Raw genomic sequence first — 18502 nt, 5'->3', positions numbered from 1 at the left:
TGTATTGTAATGGTCATAATTTATAGAAAATTTATTTTAATTCATACAAGCACAATGGAGTTGTACTTTTGCAAGATATACATGTATGTCTATTCAACTTGACAAGTAGGGCTCATGAATGACTGGTTATACCCCACCCCCTTTCTGTTGTGGGTGCACACTCAGTAACTAACAACTAAGAAACCTTGAAAACTTGTCTATTGTCATATTTCACAAAACAGACTTACAGAAATACACAATGCATTGGCATTTTTAGCAAAATGATACATTATCTTGTTTACAAACAAAATGGTAAACAACTACTGAAATAATGAAACTATGCAAGTTGACATGTTATATGAATTACTGATACATATCATTCATTTCATAGAACAAATTCTATTTTTAGTTCAACAAAAACTAATTCTGTAAATACTTTATTTTCGCGGAGGGGTGATTCAGTGAAAATAAAATCCAACGAATATACCTTTTTTCTTATCTTTTACATTCAACTCGTCAAAAATCAGTGAAATAAACTCCATACACCCAAAAAGTCTTTTCAGTGAAAATTAATTCAAGCTGAAATAAAGTATGTTACAGTAAGCAAGTTATACACATCAAGTTATTAATATTCATGATGATTATACAAGGAGAGAGGAACTGGAGTACTGCTAATACAGCAAACTAATGATGGTTGTTTTCTAAGAAGGAAACTACAACTTCAAAAGGATGCGTTTGAAATGTCAATATGGGTAATAATTTGAAGGCAGTTAGGGGGTCTAGTCAGAAAATTTCCTGTTGGGGTTCTCTCCAAATAAAGCAGTTCTTATCACTGGCAGCATCTGAAAATGAAAAGGAAAAAAAAAAGAAAAAATTAGAAGAAAGCAGAAATATATTATCAGCCGATTTCATTTCGCTGAATTTAATTTTCAACCTTTTTTTTTTAGCAGGGTGGGAAACCAAATTGTTGCAAGTCGGTGTTGTGCTTTAAACACTTGCCTAAACACTAACGCACAAATTTGCTGTGACACAACAAATTACAGTACAACTAGTTGCATTGACAACAGAAATTCACATATTGATATTAGCGATCTTGAAAAATATTTTATTATAGTTATGGAAGTTTTAAAAATGAAATTCACATTCGGGGGATTCTACTTCGACTCAAAATCCCTAAAAAAGATTATTCCTGTTAGAGAACACACTGCACCAAATACTCCACTGCCATTAATACAATACTAACCTGGTTGCTTATTAATGCAAGCCTGCTTTCCAAAGTATTGACCACTTTTATCTTTCCTTTTTGAGCCAATAATACTATACCACCAGAACTATGTGAAAAAAAACAACAACATAACAGCATTAGTGAGCAAGTGGATGTAATCAAACCACAGCTCTGCAATTCCTGAGATTGGACCAGTGCATCATGGGAAAGTGAGATTTGAATGCCTGCCCATTATTTATTATGTATACAAAATTGATGATTTTCCGTTCACCTCGGGATATTGCTTATTGCGTGAAAGGCGCGGACCGAACGTCAGTCACAATGATCGAACGATTTGATTTTGAATTTATGTTTCTTTTTTATAGCTCAATGTCATAATGGCGATCCTTGAGATGGGAATATTGCGTTGAGATTTTCTTACTTTATAGAAATTAATCATCATTAAATGTGTATAGTACATTATTAAGCAGGGAAATACCCCCAAAATATTTTCGCATTTGACGAATCCCACTCAATGTTCGAAAGCCACAACGACGCTATGACCTTAGCTTGTCCTGTTTTTTCGTTCGATTTCACTCATAATGTGGGATCTCGCAGCCAATGTATGTTATATTACCAAAGATTTTAATGTCTAATGTTACCAGCGGTTTAAATTTCTACTCAATGTAGAATGAATCCTGTGTTAGATCAAAAAGACTATGTTACTTACATATCTGCAGGTAGAAATGATTTTGTATCTATAACAACATTGCAGTTTCTTCCTGTTGACTTCTTGTATGTATCCAATACTGATGGCAAGATTGACTGTGGAGAAATAAACAATTAAAAAAAAAACATAGTTAAACTCTGGTGATCTTGCCCTTTGTTATAAAATAATATTCCCTTTATCATTGCTTGTTTCAATATAAATATGCCTTGCCATAATTATTATTGAATACAAACATGTTTTAGGATTGAAACAGGGATAATACTTGTACATGTATGTCATAGATATCTCTGACTATGAAAGCTTAGTTGAACACTACTGTAAAATGACTAATTTTCACTGGGTTTAAATTTCACTGATTTACCATTTCAGGCATATTCAGTGGGTTTTAAATTCACGGTTTCGTCATTTAGATAATGTGTTCTATGCTAAATTTTACATATTCACTGTGTTTTAATTTAGCGCATTTTTCCAGTCAGCGAAATAAGCTAAATTAAAACCCAGTGAAAAATTACCCCTTTTACAGTATTAAACAAGTATTCTGAAAATGAGATGGTCAAGGCAAACATAACACAGTTTGTTGGTGTACATACACTATAAAAACAAAGGAAAATAAATAGTTTGCCACATGGTAAGGGCAATATAAAAACAAAGGAATTACAAAATTCACCACTGGTGGTGTGCACACAAACAAAAATCATTTGCAACTAATGATCTGCATTTACCTTCACAAGGTCAACATCCTGCTGACGACACCTGATAGTGACATTGTTTTCTAACATTTGAAATAGACCCTGGGTCGTTAGGCCTTCTAAAAGTTTACGGTACTGTTCTTGATTCTGGGTGACAGTTCCAAGTCTTTGTCTTCCTTCTTCCAAGATAGCACTCACATGATCTTCTCTATTCTTCAACACTCGTAACCTGGCTTGGTTCAGCAAATTAGAGTTCTGACTGTCAACAAGAATCAAATAAAACAGTGATAATATGTAAATCTATTTTTTAAAACAGCATACTGTAAAATACTTAGCTGGAATTAATCTTTGCTGAAAAGACTTTTGGGTGTTTTGTATGGAATTTATATTCACTGATTTTTTCGATGAGTTGAATGTATAATATATGAATTTTTTTCACTGAATCAAAGAGAAAATAATGTATTTTATAGTAATTTGATATCTCATTTTAAAACAACATTATGCAAGTCAATTCAGTGGTTTCCATTTCAAATTCAAACCTATTGATACTAACATGTCAGGCCTCCAAGAAACAAGTTTTTGTTTCTCGGTCCAAGGGAAATTTTTTTTTATATTAAGGTTATTCAAATATCAAAACATTCCTTGAAACAGAAAACATACAAACATGTCCCCACTCTACCGCAGTATAGTACCCAAAATTTAAATAAAAGAGCATAATTTAACATCTTATCTTAACCCAATGCGGATTAATTCTGTTGGTTTTCCCTTTTAATTTATTTATTGTGGTTTTCCATTTCAACTTATTCATTAAAACAATGTTTAGCTTCTTTTTTTGTATTAAATATATTTAAAACCAAAACATCCACTGAAACAGAAATCATACATTCTATCACATATGGCACACTTGAATAATAACCTAAATTTTAATAAAAAAAATGTGTGAGGCACAGATTTGAAGCTGATGCAGTGGTGATAAGAAGCAAAGCCATTTTTTTTTTGCAAAACAGTCTTTCGATAAAGAACAAAGTTCAAATGGACCAGTGTTCCTGCAGAGTATACAATGTAAAAATAATCAGAACTGATGAAGAGTTGAACTTATAATATGTGCCACAGCGCACTGATCAGAATATAAACCTTATTTATTATCATAGTTCTCCCAGAGCACCAGGGGTTTTTCTAGAAAAAATGAAAAAGAGGGAGCACAAAAAGGCGAGGAAGTGGAATGTTGTGCGTGGCTCAAGAAATATATTTACGACTTGAAAGTTCAATCGGCAATTCGGTAAGAGGGTGCCAGTCGAGAGTATCAGGGCACTGCGGCCCTGTACCCTGGTTTAGAAAAACCCCTGGAACACTATAGAGTTCAATAATAATATGTTCTATTGTTATGTAAATCAGCCATGGTAATATTTTTGTTGGTTGTGCTGTGCAATGAGGTAGTAATTGCAAATAAAGCATGGACACTATCAAAAACAAGACCAACCAGTTTGTTTGCAGATTCACTAATTAGACAGCACCATAATTGTTTGCATTTGTATTTCAAGAAATGCAAGTTCGTGAACACCTCGCAATTTATGCAATAACATGAATTTTCATTAGGATAGGGGGTATTTGATAAGTGATGTGATGTTACCCAGAATGCAATGCACATGAACATTTCCCTGGCTCTCATTGGGTTAGAAAACTGTATTTGATAAGTGATGTCATATTACCCAGAATGCAATGCACATTAACATTTCCGTGGCTCTCATTGGGCTAGAAGACTATTTGATATGTAATGTCACATTTCCCAGAATACATTGCAGTTATGTTATATATAATAAGCAAAATTAATGATTATGCATGGTAATTTATGCTGCTTGGCATATGTTCACTGATATTTATTTTTAGAATGGAGTTTGTCACAGAATGTGCATTCAATACAAAATTCCACACGAGCATGTACAGGTGTAAATAGAATTATTTTTGCATGTAAATTTTAAACTACACACAGTGGTAACCATTACACTTCAAACAGTACACAAATACATTTATATTTAGAAAATACACTGCAGGAGAAAACAAAAAAAGCTTACATCTTTTTCTGGAGTTCTAAATTTTTTTCTTTTTTCTCGTAAAATTCCATTATTTTGACACGTTGTTGCTGAACCAGACGTCCTTTTTCAATGTTGAACTCTTCCTCTGCCTACAACAAATCATGAAAGAAAACAAAATTTTTAATTTGGGTTATATTATAAGCTACTGGGAAAGCGTGATATCCTCAGGGCAGAGCTATGTCACAAGACATTCCGCGTTGCTAAGACGCACACCACTGCACCATGTATTCCTATGGGTTCTGTGCGAGCTGCTGTGGAACGCCAGTCGTAGCACAAACAGCACAAACTCAACTTTGAAGTAATCCTGAACAACCAAATTTATATATGTTGCACATGCAGGGCTAATCGTGTTACACTGTTCAGGGGAGTTTCAACAACCATCCCAAAGTACCGTTTTCTGAGAGTTTTCGCCTTTGTTTTGACCGTGATGGTTGCCAGGGGGTGAAAATGCCTGGATGTCCGAGCCCAAGAATAAACAACTAAAGACCTGTACCAGAGTATTATTATACCAAGAGACACCAGAACATCAGTCGCTTTTTATCAGTATGATATTATTTACCTTTTTTAATCAGATTAAAATGAAGTAATCAGTTAAACTACTCTCAGAGACATAGAAAGCTATTGCCATGATGTCTAATGTGTTTGCCTGGGTGTCAATATTTTCCATATTCCTACATTCGAAGACCATTTTATATATTTTGACCTTTGAAAGGAGTGCACTTTCAACTCCGAAGGCTTTATTACTCCAATACTTCTACATTAGAAACACTTAAATGCCATAAATATTTTAACTGGGTATATAGAATATATATCAAAGTTCACATCGCTATCTGATTTTGTGTTTACTTTGACAACGCATCATGAATGGTCAACACTGTAATACATTTTCATTACAGTTAACTGTTCAACTGCCGTGTTTTGGAAACCAAAGATGTGTTACCGGCAAGTCTCAAAATGCATCCGACACCATTTTGAATCAAACATAGCAGATGTGTGACAGAAATAAAATTTGTTACTGAATACAGCAGAACATGTTTTTTGTTGCCATTTTTGATCTCTCATTATATTATTATTACAAGCAGGAATACTATGTATAATGATAAAGTTATCACAAGATTACTCCAAAGTGTGTATTCAGACAGTATGGGAATGCATCAACCTCTGCTATGTGTTGCCACACTGCATTCATGCATACTTTTGGGGGTATTCTCGTAATAACTCGTATAGTGATAATTCATACGTATTATAATAAATCTGCAACCATTTTTTTGAACAATTAAGAACTATTCTAATATACATGCATGTAGGTGCTCTATTAGAAGCCAAATCCCCTCTGCTGCATTGTACCATTATACAAGCAGCAGCGACTTCTAATACAGATTTCACAGTACATGTATGGGATGGAGTTACATTACGAAGCTAGTTGTTTATACACAGTTTCGGTTGGAGAAACCAGAGATACCGGTATATTCAAATGTAGTAAATCAATCAGTTGTATCCATATGCACTACTAACATCATAGTCTGTCATGTATAAGTAGTTGTCAAGGACTCACAATCACAAGATACAAATGTGTGTATTTTGGCAGAATTAGCACTGAGAAATGTTGAGTTATCATCCCAGTATCCAGCAATTAATAGTAACGTTTTCCAAAGTGTCCAAATTGTATGAAAAAATGTTGGTAAAATAAAGTAAATACGAATGAGATTGATAATACAGTCAATGAACCTAAACAGTACAAGTCTTAGCCTAGTGTAGTTAGCATCTGTATTTAAGTTATTGATATTAACAGAGTCTTAGAAATGTTTTTTTTCTACTATTTTCAAATCTGACTCCTAGCAGTTGTGATACGTCATGTACATGGCAGCTTTTGGTGATACATGTATATATACCGGTAGTATTCTTAAAGACGGAGCTACGTCACAATCCCCCAAACGTTGCCAGGACCAATCACAAACAGGAAAAGACAATGAATTTTTGGATTAACACATCTGTATTCCCACACACTCCCAACTTTCCCCAACACTAATGAAAAAATCCTTTTGTTTTTTACTGATTTCCTGTTCCGGTCTGTATGTGAGAATTGTGACGTTATGCTGGAGGGGTATTGTCAGTGTGTATCATAGTTCTATGGTGAAGATGATCGTTTTTATCGGAACATTGTTGGTGCCATCAATTGTCAATGTAAATATCACCCCTAAAAACATGTACGCTATATGTACATCATTGAATAAACATAGTTTGTGATCATCATATGAATAAAATTGCGCTACTTCTAAGAATATTATGTGTTGCAGAAAAAAAAAATACTACTAGTATTGACAATGTGGGTACAGGATGTGGGTCATCACTGGCACATCTGCCAGCCCTATAAATAGTATCAGTACATCCATCACTTACACTACGTCCAAACTTCGGTAGCTTACCTTTGCATCAATTTCTTCAGCTTTTTCATTAGCCTCCTGATCAATGAAGGCCATCATATGCTTGATCTAGGTATAAACGCATATTATATTAAATAGGAAAGAAGGAAACGTGATTTAAATACCGACAGAATAGACTTCAACTTTATACCAGCATACGGGCCGGCTAAATGGTCTAATTTTAGATTCATCCAGTTTCTGATCACTAAGTAAAATAACTGAAAACAGATTATTTTTACGTATTTTCTTTAATTATGTAAAAATGGTCATTTCGGGAGACAACTTACGAAAGGCGCAAGTACTGGAGTATTAAAATTATGATAACTACTCAAATCATAGACGACGAGCTGACACTGTATCTATGATATCGTTGATTTGTAAATGAATTAATATTATGATTATGGTGATACACGGCAAAAAAGCACGTACCTGCTTTTGTACATCTGCATCACTGAGTGCCATTTTTCGTTTATTGTGTAGCTGACTACTGATGTGAAGAGAAATTAGGCACAAAATCAAGAACAGGCAACAATCACCTCCGAATCTCAGTCCAGTTTACGAATAAGATGGCGAAATGTCATATGACTGAGGAGTATTCTATTTTGATAATAGGTAGAGCAGGAATGTTTGCATAGTTTTCATTGAACTTTCGCCAATATAAAGTTTGAGAAATATACTTGAATTCAAACCATACAATTGGTATTTTTGTATTTTGAAGGAAAGTCATAACGCTATTTGTAGTGCGGTAATGTACCAAATATAATTTCTTTTATCACCCCTATATATTCAATGGTTTAACCAAATACAACTTCTCGTATTATCACGTGAAATCTCGTGGCACCATCACCTGATTTCATTGAACTCTGACCTACATGTTGTTCAGGCGGTTCATTTGAGGACTGTACCATACGATTTCCGGCTCGCCAGTTTAAATTGTGAGTGTACGATGTTTGAGAAAACAAAAAGTGGTGGTATTACGTTTTCGTTTGATACACCAGACACAGTGACGTCAGTTGAGTTCAGTCCTTTTGACCAGTCGTCTCAGCTGATAGCTTACGGGGATGGCATGAGAGTTTCTGTTGGTATTTGTCGATTTGAAGTCGAGGTGAGTCGGCTTTATATAAAATTAATAAGACTATTTATTTATTCATTTTCTCCTTGCAACATCTTTTTCTGCAAATAAAATCACCACAAATCAAGATATTTGATCATAAAAACAAAACACTTCGCGGTGGGCGTCTATGGCGGTCAGTAATATTTACAAAATTTTTTGTTCACTATTTCACAGTCCAATAGAGGGACTGTGACTATTTTATAAACTGGCTTGGCAATTCCCATCACCAATTAGATAATGTCACATCATTTCGGCTACTTTCCCAACAAATCCAAAATCATTCAATAATTTTAATGTTTACATTTGCAATATAATAATTACATTTTAAATTTTGAAAATTTTAATGCATACATGTACACTCACAAAAATACCCCCAAAATAAGAGAATTTAGTATATAGCCTTGACAAAAAAGCATTATTTTTCCTTGTCTTAATATTGCCTTTTTTTCTATCTGTGTAACTTCATGTGGAAATCTTGATGAGATTTAAAATTAAGTTCACAACAATATTAGAGGCTGTGAACTTGTCCACGGAGGCTGCAAATTATTAATTAATAAATATTGTATTCACTGACATTTATTTTGTATTTACATTTGCAATGAGTTCCACAGTATCTTTTTTTCTAACTGGTGTGACTACAGTGACTGTGTAGTGTTTTTGTTTTGTCGATTGTTGTCAGTTTTGTGTTCTTGGAATTATGTACAAAAATCAGCAATGGTTAAATAGGTATGTTATTTCCATTCTGCAGTATATCGTAGATAGTACTTGTATACTTTGTTATCCAGCATAAATATTGGATTGTTTGGAAGCATGATATTGTAATGTAAATTTCGTTCATTAATGTACGATGACGCTATTTCTGGGGCCTTCAGAGTTCCATGTTGACTACACGACCAAGTAAACGTCAGAATATTAATAACACAGAAACCTAAAAATCAGTTGCCCATGCCAAGAGAGCCGTAGAACCAAAACAATCTGTCAGCCATCGCCGTCCAAAGCAGCGATATGATTTTACACATCGAAATTGAGAATCGCAGATGTAACATATTGCATAGAAATGAACGCCAAATACATCTATCCCTGCCAGCAATCGAATCATCAATCTTCATGAGTGATGTAACTGGCATTTCCATCTATTTGCTTCTATTCCCACTATCCTAAAACGCTCAAGTGAATGTTGTCAAATTCGCGAGTGTGCGTATTTTCGTACAGTGGCGTAAACATTGCTACAATCAAAGACGCGCTGAACAGAAAGTTCATTATGGGCTGATACCATTGTCAAATTCTGGGGAGTAGAGGATTATTTATATAGGAGACGTTAAAATAAGGAACTATTATAAAATTGTTCAATTTGCATATATAAAAATCCTTTATTGGATAGAGCATGTTCTATATTTATCAAAAAACAAAGTTGTTATGTTTCTAGACACACAACAGACTCAAAACATTAGAAACCGTTCGATCCGAGCCACCTGCGTTCTTGAAAATCGAGTCATATCGCCCTTGTGTTTCTGAGCAAAAAAACGTTGACTCCAAAAACAACCGATTTTCGCCCAATCTTCTATGAATTTTTCATAATATAGCTAATTCAGTCCAGCGGTTAGATAGGGTATTTATTAGAGACGACAAGAGAACCAAAATTTGGAACGTGAATCGCTCTGGCGACGAAAAATCGGCGAAAATAGCCAAGGGAGTGAGGGACTGCATTTCAAAAACATATTTTATATATAGGCTATATAATGATTATTTTTGTGTTTGTTTTTGTTTTGCTTTTCAGGAAGAAGACAATGATATCGACGGTTTTGAGTTTGAGCATCTGAGAGATTTCCACCATGGTACACGAGTGCATTGCATTGCATGGAATCCAGAGACAACACTGGAAATGCTACCAAGACAAGTAAAGTGAGTTGCTATCTAGTATACATACATCAGGGCTTGAACTTTGGTATTCTGTAGGCCCCAAGTTCAAAGACGAAAGCTTTTAAAATGTATTGGACTGATTAAAATTGTGAGGGAATATTCAAATATTGCTCAGGTTATTGACAGATTACACAAGGTGAATATTACCAGGTGGACCAAAATAGTTTTCTCTAAACTATATGACTAAACTTGCTTGGAACTGGCCAAAATATATCAACAATATCCTAATTCAAAATGGTATGGACCACATTTATGGGCTAAAAAGACCACAGGATATTAGTTGGATTAAAAGTTTCTATAAAATTAGTGAAGAAAATGAAATAAAGCGTTTTGGTGTAACTATAGTATTCCAAAAATGCAAGGGCTCATGGGTAGATGCTTGTTTGTAGACAATGACACACTATGACCATCTGACGCATGCGCGAGTGACGACTCCCTCATTTTATAATTATCATACCTTTGAATTAATCAAGCTAACCCTAAAATAATGTTTCATTCCCTCCAGTCATGTTAATTTTTCCGGGAACCATGTTAACATACGTCCAGGAGGACAATGGACGCAATGACAACAAGAAATAAAACACTATTGAATGGAGAAAACAATTCTTGTTGCTCTCTCACACTTGACGAGTATTTACTTCTAAGGTCTATTCATAAAAAAATTGTTTGAATGCAGTTGTATGAACATTAACAAAAAAAAATATACCTCCATTTTTGTTCTAGGTTTTGTACAGCTGGTGCCGATTTCCAACTTAGAATTTTTTCGTCTGATTTAAAAGAAACTGACAGTGTAAAGGTATATTAAATAGATATTGACTGACCAGCGGAATAGTTTATGTGAATAACATGTGTATCACATCAGGATTCTGTGATGTAATTGGTCAATGCATAATTTTGTTGCACCTTTACATCAGGAATTTTTGTCGAAATGACTTCACTTATGAAAGAGCATAAGAAGCACTCTGCTGTGAATACTGTTTGTAAACAAAATGGCCATATTAAACTTAGAAGCGAGTAACATCAATAATGAAGCATCACATGTCTATGCTTATGGAGGGTGTTTGATTCCTGTTGCATTCATCACACTGAAATTTTGGCTTGCACATATACACAACAAGTTATGAAAATTTAATTTATAAAATGCTCCTGTATGCCCAGCAATTGCAAGATTAATCAAAATGAAAAAATAACAAAATTAAAAAAAATCTACCTACTGTAGAATACTTTATTTTTGCTTGTAATTTATTTTCGGTGAAGGGATGATTCCGTGAAATTAAAATCCAGTGAATATACTTTTTTTTCTATATTTCACATTAAACTCCATACAAAATGCCCCAAAAGCCTTTTCAGCGAAAATTAATTCCAGCGAAAATAAAGCATTCCACAGTATCCTATATTTATTTTCGATCTTTACCAGAAACTCACTATCTATTTTATCTGGCCTTATGAGATGATAGATTGCAAACTCAATGGAATAACTTGTATTGCATAACTGTATAACCTGTAGGTGCTTGACGGTCACACTGGATATATAAATGATGTGATATTTGAACCGACGCAAGGTCAGCAATTAGCTTCAGTTGGAGATGACCACACATGTAGGATATGGGATTCAGATGGACAACAAAGAGCGTGCTTTCCTCTCTACTCGCCGGGAATGTCAGTTGGTTGGCACCCAGATGAACCAGTCAAGGTACAGGATGCATGATGTAATTTATCAGGCACCCCCTGGGAAACCCTTAAAGCAATGAATAAATTGCACATGACAAGAATTCGTAAATGAGGCTACTCATCAAACTATCACAAAACATTGTATGTTTATTTGTTTAAATCGCATATTGCATCGCCATGCATCAAAATGAACAATGCTTGGCCTTGTCGATCTTTGAATCTAGCAACTATCACGTCCTGCAATAGACTCTGTTCACTGTGAGATTCTTCCCTATGCAAAAATTCAAACTTAAAAACAGGTTAAACTTCGCATGTGATTTGATAAACATATATTTTATGGATATTTTTAAGCTCAGTATTGTGCTATACACATTTAGTAATTGCCAATCTCTGAATTTAGACAATGAACTATGAAAAAAAAAGAAATTGACATTGTGGCCAACATAAGAACTCAGTCTTTTACACATTACAATAGATCTAAAAATCGAGTGAACGAAAAATCTCCCATTTCCTAGACTCTCTCACACGAGTTCACACAGTGTGGGAAATCAGTGAACTCTACATGCCCTTGTTTATTATCCGCCCTTGAAATCTTAACTTTTCGTTTCGTTTTTTAACTCAGCTGATGGTTGCGGAAAAGAAAGGAACAATACGTATGTATGACCTCACAACTCAGCAACCAATCATGTCCCTTGATGCAGGTCATGTGACATTGCTGGCAGCTGACATATGTTACTGTGATCCAGTCCGTATTGGTGGTATTGCCAATGGCAACTGGATGATATGGGATTCTACAAGATCAAGGTGGGTCGTTTATAGCAACTAATATAGACTAGTATAGATCAACAAGTGTCTGATACATGGTTTTGAGGTCAATGGGTGCGAGACAAGTGACGTCAAAATACTGTTTGTTGCTTCTTGTCCTATAACTAGCTTATATCGTGACTCGTTGTGTTAATCCAAATTGACTTACGTCCATTGCTTGTTGATTTCACTATCGGTTTCACTAATAATACAGTCATTTGAAGTATCAGTGTAAATTCAGAAATTGACATATAATCAACGAACGCACTTTTCGCTAGAATAGAATAATATTCCAGGCAGTTGCATTTGTTCCAATATCCGTTCCAAATGACAATGTTCATATTTCTAAATTCCACAAATGTACATGTTGATTATAGCATTGGAATAATGCAATCTGATTGGTGGAGACTGCCAGTTATGTCAGAAGTAGTGTTAAAAATGTGACTCAAAATACCGGATACTGGAAAACCACGTACATTTTCACAAACATTCAATTTCACTTTTTTGTTGCTTTGAGCATATTCACTGTTTTTCATTTTTACAAATTTTTTTTAAAAAATGATGTGTTTTATTGTTATTTTACATGTTCACATAGATTTAATTTAGCAGATTTTACTTATCAGCGAAAATAATGAAATTAAAACCCAGTGAATAATTAATGCATTTACAGAATTGATTTCTGTCCTACAGGCTTATGGTTTTGCTAAATCTTGTGGCAAAAAGTTTTCTTTTATGAAATAACTGATTTTCATAAAACATACAGTAACTACTCTTTTGTGAGAACTATGATATTTTTTAATTTAAAAATTTCAGAATTGTATATATTCAAATTACTGGTGCTGGTAATTACTACTGAGTGGCAGCAATCCTGCTTAATAACGCTTTATACAAAACTCAAAAATAAATATATTTGTTTAGTAATTTTAATTATAGTTCATTATAGTGATTATTAAAATTATACTAATTTGATGAGTTGTGATGATAGTCCTGCCCATAAATGGAATGGCTAAATAAATACAAGTGGTAAATCTTTTTAAATCTATTTCTAGTTTACCGCAAGAAAGTCGACAAGCACATAATGAAGGTGGAAGACATTTCAAGTGGTCACTTGTAAGTGAAAATTTATTTGCCACGACGGGACAAAACCAAGTCAAAGTATTCCATATAGGACATTCACAGGTGAGAAGTGTAGTTTATAGAGAGGAAGTTCTAAAAATGAAAGTGTTTTTAACCTTTCCACCACCCATTCTGTCTTTTCTTCACAAATTAGTCCTATTTATAGTCTGTAATTTCCTTCAGAAGATTGGAATTAAAAATAGCAACATTTTTTAGTAAAAACTGAAAATTTACTCAAATGTTGTCTGTTAACTGTAAAATTAGGGTTCATTTCCAGAAATATTGAGAAATATAAGAAAAAAGTGCGGAAAAAATTTGGAAGAGAATGGTATCTAATTGGCTGATATAATGTTAAAACTACATTTTCTGTGCAGACACGCTATATGTTTGAAAAAATTTAAATAGCTTCCTGTTCAATTTATTATGCTCGACCAATGAAAAATTTTGCTTTTTTTATGTATTATGATTTCTATGGACATAACTTAAGTTCTGATCAAAATAAAAAAAAATAATTGATTTAATGCTGTGAAAAGAGAGTGACAAAATATTAGGAGTTTATCACGTGATAACTTGATCACATGACCAACTCCAAGTGCTGGAACAACAGAAAAATCATGATTTTACACAACTGTATTTACAAATCATAACGAATGATAACTTATGCTAATTAAGTTTTGACATCTATGCATTTGTACTTGTTATATATCTGGCAAAGCAATACAAAAACTATGTACGATCATGTTCAAATATGTTATGCTTTTCTTATTTGAATAATGTGCATCCTATTTACATCAACCTTGAACACTTTCATCTGAACGCAAATTGTTAGCGCATAAATCCTATTGAATGCTTTTTGTTGGCATTTCAATCTGTTATCTTTCACTAAATTACCACAGCAAGCAGAAAACAATATATATTAATAAGACTATCATGAGAATATCACAAAGTTGGCAAGTAGAATCCACTGTGTATGTCAATATGATCACTGTTCTGCCTTGATGAATACTTGTATCAAAATAACCTCATATAACTATGATGTCTAATTTGCCAGGAAAAGTAAGGAATGAAGGATTCAATTCATTCAAACAATAAAATGTTTAATGTTTATTATTTATTAATTTCCTAGGTTCCAGTCTCTAGTACATTATCAGTCTCTGCAGGGGGTCTCAGTTGGCATGCAAGGCTACCAGTGTGTGCAGTCGGTGGCGACAGAAAGGTTCACCTATGGATGGCAGAAGTATAGTAATAGTGTTACGTATTCTGTCCAAAGATCAATGAAATTGGATCATGTAAAGTAGAAAGTCTGACAAGAATCTAAGGGACTGACATACATACCATGTTTGATCGGAGGATTTAGTATACAATATGAAATAATAATAATCCTATATAGATATGATATTTCTATAACATGTTATGTATTATTTTCAATATCTCGATACTTTGTCATATAAATCCCTGATTAAGGATATTGGTTTATGGATGCAAGTTGATTACAGATTGCAAGTTACAAACTACATGCTCACTGAAATATTCCCTTTTTTCATAAGATGTATTTTTTAAATATCTTTGAATTTAGTAAATACGTTATTTTGAGTTGAATACATATACTTAGTGATTATTATTATACATTTGTGATCTGTCACTGTAACACCATAAGTTACAGCGTGCCGTAATTTTGCAGTATTTTAAGGGGCATTTTCATCCTGCCATATAAGAAAATGTGAATTCCAAATATGGAATGATTATGTGCATAAGCGACCTCTAATAATAAAAACAAACATGGCTGCCACCAGAGTTTGGCTGGACTCCACACAAAGAAGTTTGCTGATTTTGTTTTAAACATTTTGGATTTCAGCATTTCCATTATGTACCCTTGGAAGGAAAATATGTATAATAATGTTATTACGAGGTTATCTCAAAGTATGCACTCAGACAGTACACCGTCGCATCGATACCTCCCACTGTACTGTCTTTGTGCATACTTTGAGGTATCCTCGTAATAACCTCGTATTATTTCAAACATCAACATATAATTATGCATTGATGATTGTTGATGATGCAATTCAAATTTGAGTAGCATTTATTAGTTAATGGTATTTTATTAGTTAATGGTTAAATTAGTAAATTAGTTGTATTATGTGAAATACACAAATTCAATGATTACGATTTCGAATTCAGATTCATTCAGATATGCAAATGAGTATTTTTCTGGGAATATATGCCTGAGCTGAATGTATATTGATAATCAAATCATGTTTTTTAGAAGAAACATTTTCTTACAAAATTGGTGAAAAATTTCCCCCAAAAAGATCATCAACCCTTTCAGCTAATCTGTTTTATGGTCTTCGTGACATTAGTATATGTTCATTGCTTTAAAATGCAATACCATGATGAAACAAGTACAAGTAGGTTTAAAGAAGATTGAAATGAATCATATTATAAAATTACAAGCAGTGAATCAAGTCCTATTTCATTCTATGTATACTGTGAAGTACAGTTTTGCACATATTAGTTACTGACAAATGTTTTCAAATATTGATTCCATTCCATTTCAGTCCACTTTGTATTATACTTGGATTTGCTTTGTAACTTGGTGATAAATACTTTCATTCACTGCCAAAATATTAAGATTGTATGGTATTTTTTGTAATAAATGTTGTAAACTTTTACCTTGTTGTGTATCACCATTTTTTTACACTGCATGTTTCACATACATTTGCATGCTTATGACTCTTTGATTGGGTCATAACACACTTTCTTTGCTCAAACTGTTCAATCTAACATCTGCAAAAGCACATAATGAGAGTCCCCAACTGTTCTAGTGATATCTCAACAAACTATTTGTTGCTTTTTGTTGAAACTTTGATTTTAAATTTTCTGTTGATATTTCAAATATTAATCATTACTTTTCAATGAAACTTGGTACATGCTCTATGGTCATTCATAGACCTGACTAGTTTTGGGTACAAATCTGAATATAATAATTTTCTAATAATGCTTAGTCAATTTTTGGCTTTTCCACTGATATCTAATCATCACATTACAATGAAACTTGTTACATATATATAACGAGACAATTCACGTATTGGATTAATAACCATGCATATTAACTACCCCATTTTCATAGTTAATTTTCTACTTTTCCGCTTATGTTTCAAGTACTTATCTTTACATTCCTATGAAACTTGGTGCATAGATGCTCTATGACTATTCACAGATCTATTCACAATCTAATTTGCATATGATTAGCACATTTGTAGCTCCACTGTCGACGAAGTCAAGTGGAGCTTATAGTATTACTGATTATCCGCCGGTGTCCATCGTCGTCGTTGCCGTCGTCAACTTTACATTTTCGACTTTTACATTTTCGAAACCACAAACATTATAGCTGTGAAACTTTCTAGGAAGGTACCTTGGGTGCTTCTCTCTCATATTTGTTCATTTCGTGTAGATATGTTCAATTGTCTCATTTATAGCGAATATTTTTGTAATGTTTGGTCAAAAATGATATTTTCGACTTCTTCTTGAAAAGTACTGGCCAGAATGCTTTGATACTTGGTATGTAGGTACCTTAGGTGGACCTCTCTCATATTTGTTCATTTTGTGATGATATCTTTAATTCTCTAATTTTGATGAATATTTTTGTCATTTTTGGTAAAAAGTAATATTTTCGACTTCTTGTTAAAAAATGCAAGTCCGATTGCTTAGATATTACATATGTAAGTAATACATGTGAACCTCTCTCAGATTTGTTCATTTGGTGATGATATCTTTAATTCTCTAATTTTCATGAATATTTTTGTCATTTTTGGTAAAAAGCAATATTTTCGACTTCTTGTTAAAAAACGAAAGTCCAATTGCTTTGATATTACATATATAGATACTTCATGTGGATCTCTCTCTGATTTGTTCATTTCGTGGCGATATCTTTAATTCTCTAATTTTCATAAATATTTTTGTCATTTTTGGTAAAAAGTGATATTTTCGTCTTTTTGTTAAAAACCGCAAGTCTGATTGCTTTGATATTAGATATACAGGTACTACATGTGGACCTCTCTCAGATTTGCTCATTTTGTGATGATATCTTAAATTCTCTAATTTTGGTGAATATTTTTGTCATTTTTGGTAAAAAGTGATATTTTCGACTTCTTGTTAAAAACCGCAAGTCCAATTGCTTTGATATTACATATATAGGTACTACATGTGGACCTCTCTCAGATTTGTTCATTTTGTAATGATATCTTTAATTCTCTAATTTTGGTGAATATTTTTATCATTTTTGGTAAAAAGTGATATTTTCAACTTCTTGTTAAAAACCGCAAGTCCAATTGCTTTGATACTACATATATAGGTACTACATGTGAACCTCTCTCAGATTTGTTCATTTCGTGATGATGTCTTCAATTCTCTAATTTTGGTGAATATTTTTGTAATTTTTGGTAAAAAGTGATATTTTCGACTTCTTGTTAAAAACCGAAAGTCCAATTGCTTTGATATTACATATTTAGGTACTACATGTGGACCTCTCTCAGATTTGTTCATTTCGTGATGATATTTTTAATTCTCTAATTTTCATGAATATTTTCGTCATTTTTGGTAAAAAGTAATATTTTCGACTTCTTGTTAAAAAACGAAAGTCCAATTGCTTTGATATTACATATCTAGGTACTTCATGTGGATCTCTCTCAGATTTGTTCATTTCGTGGTGATATCTTTAATTCTCTAATTTTCATGAATATTTTTGTCATTTTTGGTAAAA

General features: G+C 33.3%; 2 protein-coding genes across 2 annotated transcripts; one reads left to right on the top strand and one right to left on the bottom strand.

Annotated features, from left to right (window-relative positions):
• Nucleotides 1-376: 376 nt before the first annotated feature.
• On the bottom strand, nt 377-7683 carry LOC100376886 (V-type proton ATPase subunit E-like). The gene is made up of 7 exons (XM_002737423.4): nt 7548-7683; nt 7122-7187; nt 4675-4784; nt 2636-2861; nt 1914-2008; nt 1223-1310; nt 377-821 (listed from the first exon to the last, which is right to left on the bottom strand). The coding sequence occupies exons 1-7, from the start codon at nt 7578-7580 to the stop codon at nt 759-761; spliced, it is 681 nt and encodes a 226-aa protein (XP_002737469.1). The 5' UTR covers nt 7581-7683; the 3' UTR covers nt 377-758.
• A 306-nt stretch (nt 7684-7989) lies between these two features.
• LOC100377189 (nucleoporin Nup37-like) lies at nt 7990-16410 on the top strand. Its single transcript, XM_085506158.1, has 7 exons — nt 7990-8223; nt 10010-10134; nt 10876-10948; nt 11660-11845; nt 12446-12627; nt 13677-13806; nt 14870-16410. The coding sequence occupies exons 1-7, from the start codon at nt 8065-8067 to the stop codon at nt 14984-14986; spliced, it is 972 nt and encodes a 323-aa protein (XP_085362284.1). The 5' UTR covers nt 7990-8064; the 3' UTR covers nt 14987-16410.
• Nucleotides 16411-18502: the final 2092 nt, after the last annotated feature.

Source organism: Saccoglossus kowalevskii, chromosome 12 (assembly GCF_978046115.1).
Source record: "Saccoglossus kowalevskii chromosome 12, keSacKowa6.1, whole genome shotgun sequence".
In the NCBI taxonomy this organism is placed as follows: Eukaryota; Metazoa; Hemichordata; class Enteropneusta; family Harrimaniidae; genus Saccoglossus; species Saccoglossus kowalevskii.
The sequence above is the reverse complement of the archived record's forward strand: the minus strand, read 5'-3'. Positions and strand labels throughout refer to the sequence as shown.